Source organism: Bombus vosnesenskii, unplaced genomic scaffold (assembly GCF_011952255.1).
Source record: "Bombus vosnesenskii isolate JDL3184/JDL3185 unplaced genomic scaffold, Bvos_JDL3184-5_v1.1 scf7180000016261, whole genome shotgun sequence".
Classification (NCBI taxonomy): Eukaryota; Metazoa; Arthropoda; class Insecta; order Hymenoptera; family Apidae; genus Bombus; species Bombus vosnesenskii.
The window spans coordinates 2,804,902-2,816,066 of record NW_022884330.1 but is presented as its reverse complement, the minus strand read 5'-3'; the positions used below and the strand labels follow the sequence as shown (position 1 = coordinate 2,816,066).

At 35.3% G+C, this 11,165-nt stretch overlaps 2 protein-coding genes across 2 annotated transcripts; one reads left to right on the top strand and one right to left on the bottom strand.

The window, feature by feature from the left end:
• Positions 1–152: 152 nt before the first annotated feature.
• LOC117241621 (protein ST7 homolog) lies at positions 153–2,314 on the top strand. The gene is made up of 2 exons (XM_033507511.1): positions 153–906; positions 974–2,314. Exons 1-2 carry the CDS (start codon positions 483–485, stop codon positions 2,095–2,097), a joined length of 1,548 nt encoding a protein of 515 aa, XP_033363402.1. The 5' UTR covers positions 153–482; the 3' UTR covers positions 2,098–2,314.
• A 695-nt stretch (positions 2,315–3,009) lies between these two features.
• Positions 3,010–10,736, bottom strand: LOC117241620 (phosphatidylinositol 4-kinase beta). Its single transcript, XM_033507510.1, has 12 exons — positions 10,600–10,736; positions 8,864–9,107; positions 7,156–8,108; positions 6,807–6,924; positions 6,586–6,720; positions 6,329–6,492; positions 6,087–6,217; positions 5,702–5,932; positions 5,296–5,610; positions 4,836–5,212; positions 4,283–4,755; positions 3,010–4,210 (listed from the first exon to the last, which is right to left on the bottom strand). The coding sequence occupies exons 2-12, from the start codon at positions 9,043–9,045 to the stop codon at positions 4,023–4,025; spliced, it is 3,267 nt and encodes a 1,088-aa protein (XP_033363401.1). The 5' UTR covers positions 9,046–9,107; positions 10,600–10,736; the 3' UTR covers positions 3,010–4,022.
• Positions 10,737–11,165: the final 429 nt, after the last annotated feature.

Below are 11,165 nucleotides of genomic sequence, written 5' to 3'. Positions count from 1 at the left end.
GTTACAATTTGATTTATTATAAAATAAAAATAATAGAACTTATTTGAATCAATAATATTGTACTTCTCTTATTTACCTTCTGCTAAGAAATATAGGGTTTAAAGCATTTCTAGGAAGAGTCGCGACTTACTATCTATTATGTATAATAAGCGCTACAATTCTCGAAAAATCTCGTTGCAATGTAAGCTCTGATTTCGGCAACTTCAGACAAAATAAATGCTACCACATTTAATAGTACGATGGAAACAGTTACGCATTGTTTCAAATTTACAAAAGACATATGTAAATGTTAAGATCATAGTTTCATTTTAGTTTTATTAGTTAAGATAGAATAAAAGAAGTAACATTTCTCGGGTAATGTAAGGACATAGTAAAAACGTTGACTGTGCTATAATGTTTATTAATTAAAAACTGTTTATACGACAGTATAATAGTGTAACCAGGAACAATAAAAAAATAATACATTCAGTGTTGTATTATAAATGGCCCTATTATTCACAAGCATGTGGGATTCTACAATGTTTTTGAGCACCTTAACCCCAAAATTTTATGTTGCACTCACTGGAACGTCATCCTTAATTTCTGGGTTAATTCTAATCTTCGAATGGTGGTATTTTAGAAAATATGGCACATCTTTTATTGAACAAGTATCTTTAAATCACATTTCACCATGGATTGGTGGAGGTGACAGTGGATCAGATGGCAATAACTCAAGTTTAAATGGTTCAAATTCAAATCAACAAAATGTTCCAGAGTGTAAAGTTTGGCGTAATCCAATAAATTTATTTAGAGGGGCTGAGTATCAAAGATTTTATTGGGCTACAAACAAAGAACCATTAACATATTATGATATGAACTTATCTGCTCAAGATCATCAAACATTTTTTACCTGTGAAGGTGATACAGGTAAACATTCACCAAGTGATATTAGCATATTGTGAAAATTGAAGTATTAATTGCTTACTTTTGATAGGTAAGGCAGAGTATGAAATTATGCAAACAGCTTGGAGAGAGCGAAATCCAGTAGTTCGAATAAAAGCTGCACATAGTGCTCTTGAACGTAATCCTGATTGTGCCCCTGCCTATATTTTACTTGCCGAAGAAGAAGCTACTACTATTGTAGAGGCAGAAAAAATTTTAAAACAAGCTTTAAAAGTAGCAGAGAACAATTATAGAAGATCTCAAAGTACTCAACATCAAGGAGCCATTGCAGAGGGTATACATAGAAGAGATACAAATGTTTTAATATATGTTAAACGAAGGTTAGCTATGTGTGCAAGAAAATTAGGGAAATTGAAAGAAGCAGTAAAAATGTTTAGAGATCTCACAAAAGAAGTCCCACCAATTATGAATGTATTAAACATTCATGAAAATTTAATTGAAGCTTTATTAGAAATGCAAGCATATGCAGATGTTCAAGCAGTATTAGCAAAATATGATGATATTAGTTTACCAAAATCTGCAACTATTTGTTATACAGCTGCATTGTTAAAAGCACGAGTGGTGGCTGATAAATTTTCAACAGATATCGCCAGTAAAAGAGGTTTAACTACTCCAGAAATGATAGCAGTCGAAGCTATTCACAGAGCTGTTGAATTTAATCCTCATGTACCTAAATATTTATTAGAAATGAAACCTTTAATTTTACCTCCAGAACATGTACTAAAAAGGGGGGACTCAGAAGCGATTGCTTACGCATTCTTTCATCTTGCTCATTGGAAACAAATGGAGGGTGCTCTTAATTTGTTACATTGTACATGGGAAGGTACTTTTAGAATGTTACCCTACCCTTTAGAAAGAGGGCATTTATTCTATCCATATCCAACCTGCACAGAATGTGCAGATCGTGAATTGTTACCCTCGTTTCACGATGTTAGTGTTTACCCTAAAAAGGAGTTGCCGTTTTTTATTTTATTTACAGCTGGTTTATGCTCCTTTACAGCGCTCTTAGCACTTTTAACACATCAATATCCCGATACTATGGGTGTTGTTGCACGATCGATGCTTGCCTGGTTTTCTCATCCATTTTATTATATTTTAGACAAATTGGAAGCAATTTTACCTAATAATTTCTTACAACAGCTTTCTAGAATATAAGATATTTTTATGATCTCTGTAATCATGACTTGTTGTGATATTTATGATACTTGTGCTTTCATTGTCATATGCATCAATTATACATGTACATCCGTACTTCCCGAATTTCTTATGACTGATATCTTAATATGTATTTATAGAATTTAGTTAACGTTGTTAGTTAAAAACGTTGTGTAGCGATCAATGTACAATTAATAAAAATTTGAATATCTTTGAATCAGTTTTGTACTTCTTCCTTCATATTTTCGTGTTTAAAACATTATTCTTAATTTAAAATATTTGGGTATATCAATCAACAATAGATTTTATTAGATTTTATATTTATTTAATAATTGATATTATCAGTAGCTCGTAATTGGTGGCGAAAGAACAAGGCAAATCAGAGATATTAATATTTAAAATTGTACAGAAAATGTAGAATTTATTGTATGAAATCAATGAAAAATCTTGATAACATTTACAATTGCTTATAGTAAACAGCAGAATTGCACTAAATATTCAACAAAAATTAGCGCATGGATATTATGTAAACGTACAATATTAAAATGCAATGTATTGAGCATTATGCAATATCAATTATTCTTAATCTCTGATCCACCTTTCTATCATGAGACGGTTACGACAGAAAAAAGAGAGTTAAGACACTTGGAAGTCAGAGGGCCCAGGTTTCATACATGGGCTGGCTCGCTATGACTTTGATTTTACTTCGAACATTCATTCTCAATTAATCTTAATCGATAAGTGATAAAATTTGTCACTTTATGTACAATACCTCTTTACTTTATAATTTACTTACTTAAACGAACATATGTAACGCAGAAATACTATTAAATAACTATCTTCACACAACTAAGATATTTCGCATTATCACTATTAATGTATGTGTGTAATAAGAACATGTAAAAACTTTCAAATGTGATCCTTAACTTTTACTATATAGTTATCCTTAGCATATCATTACAAATAAATGTATTTATAGTAGTAGTAATCTATGAAGTAGGAAATATTTTGAGTATTCGTCTCCTGCTAATATCTGAGCTTGTGTACATGCTTCTTTCACTCGGCGACTCCGCAAGAATCTTAAACATCCTATAATTCCTTCACATCATCGTGGTGGGATTACTTATTGCCGAAAATTAACTACGAAAGGAATTCGACAAAATTTCACGCAATGTATTTATGTACAAACTATAGATTGTCCTTTTTATAATAGATCAGTTTTGTCAGTAGATCAACGCACGTAGTCACTTCACTGTGTTCGGATTTGATCGTCCCGCCATTTTCTACAAATAAGGCACCTTTAACAAATTACGCTGTTATAGGCTATAACGATCTAACAGTCCAGCATTCAGTCAACGTCACAAAGTCTGCACCGACGATAGTTAACTTGTAGTTGCCAATAAGGCATACATAGTCATTTTAATGTATATAACAAAACCAATTATACATATCTAACATTACTTAACATAACAATTAAAATTTCATAAATTATTCCCTGTTTCATTTGCCATCTTTTTTACAGGTATAATGCATAAAACTTTTGTAAACAATATTTTTTCACAAATTATTCTTAATTATTAATAAACGCGATATTTGTACAAATTTCTATGAAAGATAATTATTATGGTATTTTTTAAGAAACTTAGGAATAATTCAAGAGCAAGTAAAATTAATCTACTGAAATTAGCTTATTCTACATATATTTGGAATAAATCTATTTTTTTTTTAAATAGCATTTCCCATTTATCGATCATACTTGTATGTAATCGAACAATTAGCTTCAAAGATAATTTGTGCATAAGGAATGCTATAAAGTTTAAACATTTCTGGAAGAAGTACCACATAAGAAGTACTAACTTAAGTTTTTTTTCTCATTCTTGTAAAAATCATTATCCTTGCCATATGGGTAGAAATTGATATTATTATTAAAGGGTGCCATTTGCGAAATATTGATATCGATCATATAACTTAGTAGACCACGAATGGATACTGGCTTCGACTAAATCCTCCACATGCCGACGTAATTGATCTTCCGTTAATGTAAGATGGAATCTGTTTTTCAGTCCTTGAACCGTTGCTGCTCCGCCACTACGGAAACATGGGAGTTGCGATCCTATAATAGGAAATAATAAGTAAATAAATAGTTGTTGAACTATTACATTAAACTTCATGCATAAAATTTTACCTGATAACATTATTTCCACTAGATTTACAATTTTTTCCATATGCTTCCGTGCTGCGATTAATCCTTGTAGAATTAAAGTTTTGAATTCTTGGAATTGTTTAGATTGGCTTCCGCCCATCACTTCCACAAATTCTGGAGTTAGTTTGAATGGACTAGTCTCAAATCCTAAGTTTCTTGGCGAAGTCGAAAGAATAAATCCAAAATCTATATGTATTAAGTGTCCATCACTATGAAGTAAAATATTTCCGTTATGACGATCTTTAACCTGAATGAGATAACAGACAAGACAATACGCCGCACAACTTTGAATAAAGTTTCTTTGCGCGATAATAAATGTATCTGACGTAGATGGACCAAATTCTCGTTCAAAATATTGGTTTAGCGTTAATTGGCACTGCTTTTTCACCTGGTGAAGTGATACAGTATTTAAAATTGGCTCGATTAAGCCACTATCATTTGATAAGCACAAAATTCTGCAAGATCAAATTTCATATTTAACAAATTATTCTATAATAAGATGTTAAAATATACGCGATAATAAAGTCGTTCATACTTGTATGGCCGCACCCAAAGAGGCACCTGCTCATCTTGCCAAATTTTTTGTAACATTGAGAGTAATTGTGAAGCAAGGAGTTCTTGCCGAAGATCATCGCCACATTTTACGATAACAGCAAGGAGCCTCCAAGATGCCAAATGGCCATACGGACTGGAAGATCTTATGCGACGTTGTTTTAGTTCCCATGGTTCTTTCAAAACAGCCGCCGATGGATCTTCCGGATCATGATTAAACGTTGCACTAGGCGTAGCAGCCATTTCACTTAACCGCCTCTTTATATCACCAGGTACAAATATTGGTTCTTTACTATCAGATGATTCTTGACTTAATTGAGATATCGTATCTCTATCTTTTGGCTTTCGAAGTTGTAAATACTGTATGGAAGAATAAAATTATTGAAAATTTATGTTTTCTTAAATTGGAAGAGGAATAAAAAAATTATGATAATAACAAATACCTGTTGCGTGATTTCATCATCTTCTTGACTCCAACAATCGTTAGGATCATCATCAGGAAAATTAAATGCAACTTCCGTACTTCTAACCGAATATGGAGAAATATTTTTAACCGGAGTTTGTCTAATTGGTGGCATGTTTTGTTGCGTTTCTAAAGTGGATATGTTTGATGAACCCATTACATTAGACTGTTCGCCTCCAGTCAAATTTTCTTCAGATTTAGTATGCCTCAATGAACATCCCACTATTTTTGTCGGTACAGGTGATGTGTAAATATCTTCTACTTCTAACACTTCAACATAAATTATGTATGGTGCCTACGTGTTTTAAGACATGTTAATATACATTCATAAAAAGAAATCACTAGTTACGATTTGAACAAATATTTAGATTTTCGAAATTCTTCACCTTATCCTTGCTATTAAGGACAGCAGCGTATTGTGGTGGCACTCGTACGATATGATGCGGTATTGAACTGTGCAAAGGAAGCCATACCCTTGCAGGAAGATTCAAATTGAGAGTATTAAGCTCCGCTATTAATTGAACAGTTTTACTTTCCTTTGTTGGAATAGTTCCAAGTAGTTTACCAATAGATATTAATGCTTGTATAAATTCAAGTTCTGGAGCAAGACGTGGCGCCTACAAATATGAAGTTATACTTTAATTAAGTTTGCATAAATAAGATCTAAATATTATATATATAAAGATAAAGTATAATACATATAAAAAAATATATATATAAAGGTCTATGAAAATAAAAAAGATCTAAATATTTCATAAAACATCCAATTACATTGCAAAAACAGTCGGTCTTTTGTCCTCGTAAATCATTTACCACACCTTGGCAGGAATAAAAACAGGTACAACCATTATCAAATGCTCGACCAGAGCTCAGGTCCCCAAGACTTACTTTATTTATTGTACCTTAAAATAAATTGCAAGTATGTGGTGAAATTTGTCATCACATAAAATTTGCTACTTCTATTTTTACTATTTCGCAATAAAATAGAACATTAATTTGCATAATTCACATACCGGAATGGCTACGACGTAAAGTTTGAAATAATCCAGTGGCATCAGATTGAGATCTTTGGTGTGTCTTTTTATTAGGTGATGTAATGCTTTGCATCGGAGTCAGTGCTGGCGGTGCGGGAGCTTGTAATCCAGTTACACGTTTTTTATTCTCATTTCCTTTTGGCCTAATATTTCATGCCAAAAAATAAGTATAAAAGATGTGATTTTATATTATTCATAACATATCTTCGTATTTCTTTTTATTATTTGTTTGCTACCTGAGTTCATCTGAGAGAATAAGATTTTTTAATTTGGTCCCATGAGATTTCTTTTTGGATGGCAAATGAGCGTCAGAACTGTATGCATCTAATAGCCAGGCACATTTTAACGAAAAATCAGCAGACTGTCTACACCTAATAAATAAATAAAGTATAATAATTTAAACATTATTTATAGAAATTTTTCAATCTATTATCTTCTTTTACCAAAATATACCTACCTATGGACAAGATATGGATAAAGAACTTCTGTAACATCATGAAGTTGTATATACATCACAACTAACTGTGGCAAGTAGAAGTCCACATCATTATCTGGGAAACTAAACATCTTGTTGCCTAGAAAATTTTGTACATGTATTTCATCATTTACAGAACAAATACTTTTGTTGCTACTACTAATACTAAACTACTATTTACTATTATTAAAAACAAATATTTTTAAATATTGTGGACTACTCAATTTATCTCCACATCAATGGAATACTGAAACCAACCCTGATAATACGAAATAATAAATCGAATTAATTACATGAAATTAACGCATATAAAACTGGCATCGATGCTTACCAAGGTAACTCTGAACGCCAGGCTCCTTAGAATTGAAAAGATAAGAGATCGCCATGGACATGTCGAAAATCTGGCTTTCGAACAGTCTGAGCAAACAACCTTCGGATGGTTTCGGCTGTACCGTCTCTTGCCTCCGGCAAACGACACCAGTCTGCTTTTTCACAGCTGCCTCGCTAGTTTCGGATTGCACAGCGGTCCCGCAACACAAAGTCATAGCTGCGCCGGCCAGTTCACTCTGTTTATCGTTCACTGGCGAGACTTCCATGGAATTTTGGAAGTCTCGCGAGTCAACCGTCACACCCATATCGGTGGTGCGTCGTTGTTCGTCGTGCGCGTACTCATGACCCTCGAGTTCTTTAACCGTACAGACGTTACTGGAGCGCGGTTCCTGCGAACCATGATCACCACTGCTCGTGTTCTCGTGTTTATGCGGCTCACTACCACTACTACTACAATCACCACCCTTTTTCAAAGAAGGTTCACTCAAGTGCACCAGTTCCACAGGTGACACTGGCACCGACACCGACACTGAGACTGAGGCTGGAGTACTAGTTTCTTCGCCGTCCATCGCATCCACTGCATCCACGCTATCCATGTCACCTGGCTGGGATAACGAGGAATCGAGGCTCTCACGACTATGCAGGTGGTCGACGCTCGACTCTCTGGTGGCAGCGTTCGTTGCGTCGCTGGAACCGCTATCGGAACCGCAAAGTATACCCGAATCGTCGGATCCGAGACTGGCTAAATCCTCGCGTTCCCGGCTGCGCGCTTTGCACGCCGGTACCGCGGCCGTTTTAGCTACGGGGGCCGGCGTTGTCTCGCATTCTGGACTCGGTGTCACGTCCACTTCCGGGATACGCTGCAGCGCGGAGTCAAGACTTCGATTTCTATGATGATGCGTCAGCGTGGTCGCGTTCGCCTGTGGTACTGGCGGCAATAAAATACCCATTGACCTGCAAACACAGTGTATGCAGTCAAATGAATTTTCGAATCGACGCGCGGCGATCAGCCGGGTTTAATCGTAAAGCTCCTAGCGACCCAAATCGCAATTCTATCGGTTATATACGGTGGCTACAGAAAGTATTTACACACCATTGAATTTATTATAGCATTTAAATACTAATTAATTACGCTGATAGGCGAGGATTAAGTATAATAAATATTAAATAATAACAATAATAATGCTAAGTAATTACGTCCAAGTACGTATATTAAATCTCGTATCGTTTAGTAGCACTCTGGTGGATTTTGTACGACTACAAAGATTCGATATTGTGAAAATGTAATGTAGAACCTGATAAGAAAAACGTTTCGTTAGAAGATAAGGATATGTATGTCCAAATACTTTTTGTAGCTACTATAATTACATAGACAAACCAATATCTAAAACTCGCGTAAAGCAATTTTAAAGCAATTTAATGTACTCTTATACTGATATAAAGATATTAAAACATTAAAGTTTATTAGTAATCATTAGTAATCAATTAGGTATAGTTAAATTCTACGATTATCGATAGACGAACTTTTTAATGTATGTACTGAAATTTATACAATATTTGCATTAATTATGTACGACTCCATACATTTATAAACACGAGGATGGTCTATGTATGTAGATAACCGAAGCCAAAGAATCACGTTATCAGAACTATAAATATTCTCCGGAAACATATGCAACATACTTAGATGGCTGCTTTCATTTACGTACCTAAAGTCCAAACTGTGATTTCGTTGATGCGTGGTCAGCCTATTACGGGTGTTGATCGGCGGATTTGATCGTCCGTGCACAAGAGGAACATTACAGTTGGCTAATTTATGTCTTTTGATGTGTGCCACGCTTTCCTGGCGTGTCGATCCACCACTAGGTGTTACAGCCACTACTTCACTCATATTAAAGTTGAACGAGCATCAGCTCGGCTAACAGTCATCTGCTGTTCATGTTGATCGTCCACCTACGGAGAATGATATACATACAACGAATCGTTGAGGCGAATTCTCTCATATTAGGAAAATATTTATATACAAAACGTACGCGAATTAATTGATGGGAATTACTAAACAATCGACTGATGAGAGATAATAGATATAATTTTTGTGATATACAATCGGAGATTACATATCATTTTTCATGTTCATTACTTAACGATAATAAATTAAAATCATCGTATGGTTCGAGTCGGAGCGCGAGTGTTAAGGACGATGAATATAAAGCAAAATACGATAAAGAAATTCATATCTTAGATAGAGATTAAAATGCGTAATTGATGGATCAGTTAATGAATAATGTATCGATTGCCATGTATAATGGAAAAATTGATTGTATATAAAATAGACAAGAGAGGAGGTAAACAATAATATATCGTTTAAACACTCGCATTTAAAAAGTCAATCGTACTAGTGTTGTGATCGTCTTACGATTGTATCTTGTCTTTTCATTTAGGTTTTATTCGTAGAAAGAATGAAATTGTATAACTTCACTATATATATATATATGTATATATATCTTGATATCTAAGATTCCGTGACTTGTTTATTACCTCTGCTATAAACGACATTGCCTCGAAACTGTAAAGCTTGTAATCTTGCCTATAAATTAATAACTGTGTGTTTTGTGACGAAAATCCAACGGCAAACATATGTTTTCAATGATCTCATCGTAAACGCAATGAATCTGAAATTTCATGAAAAAAGAAGAAAAAATAAAAAGAGTCATCTTTTAGAAATGCAGAACGACGATCAACCACGCAAGGCGGCACCGTGACAGGAGCGTGAAACTCGTGCTAGGTACGAGAAAGTCGAATGCCACTCGGAACAAAGCGTACGTCAGAATTTTGCTCCCTACTCCGTACGTACACTTCTTACGTACCTACGATATATTTCCATTTATTTTTCCGTCGTCTTTCCTTTTTCCGTTTCGCGTTTCAAAAAAGACGAAAGTATTCTTTTTTAACAACGTAAGAAGAAATAACATCGAAACGAAGATTGTGTTTAAAGATTACTTTCTATGCGTGAACAATTTTGTATTTATCGCAAATTGAAATCATACGAAACCAGGTTTCTTTCCCGCGAGATTAATCGGTAAGGAGACCAGCCGAGTGAAATCCCTGGGAGAGGAATAATTCAATAAGGAGGAAAATAGAGCGAAGTATAAGCTGCGGTATGCCGGCTTTTTACTCTCCCTCTTTTACTCAGGGACTCGTCCTTCCGTTCGGTTCGTATTCACTCGCTAGCCAGCAGTGGTGCAGCGATGGGTGTGCCAGAAGCATAGAAACCAACCACTGCCTCAATATTGACACCCGTTAGATCCACACCCCCATAGATATTGTATCTCTCCCTTATTCGTATCCCTACACGATTCAATCAATTGTACCTACTAATCCTCATTCTTTTATGTAGAACGATACAGTGTCGAAGGATAATAAATGGAATGTCAATACAACTTACCTCGTACTTGAATTCAGAACTGTGCTGCGATTGGGACTGCACCATGCGTGGACGTCTTCAATTTTGTCTGTGTAGCGCGTATAATAAACTACGATTGAATAGTATACGGAACAAGGAGCTAGAGAAAATGGTAGGAGAAAGAGAAAGAGGAAAAAGAAAGGATGACGATGATGCAGCGAACCCCGCGAGTACGCAAAATGCCACTAAGTGCGAAAAAGACAACAAGATATCCTTTCCAATGGCAGACTCAGACTGTCACGCACCGCCTTGTCGTCATTCGTTTTCAGCCGATTTTGCACAATGCGTGGCTACGCCCTATATGTTCGCGCACAGAATCACACTTCATCACTTTCGTTTTTATCCTAGCGAATTGCAACAGTCACAGAGACGAATACTGTACGCGGGTTTTTTTTCGGGTTCCGGACTGCAACCAAAAACATGCACGAACCGAATCTCCGTGCCAACGCAAAAGGCGACCTCGCCAAACTCGACTACTTTTCGCACGACGACGCACTGAATACTACTCTGCACACTGCTGCCAACGAAAGAGATGCAAAGTCCAGGTG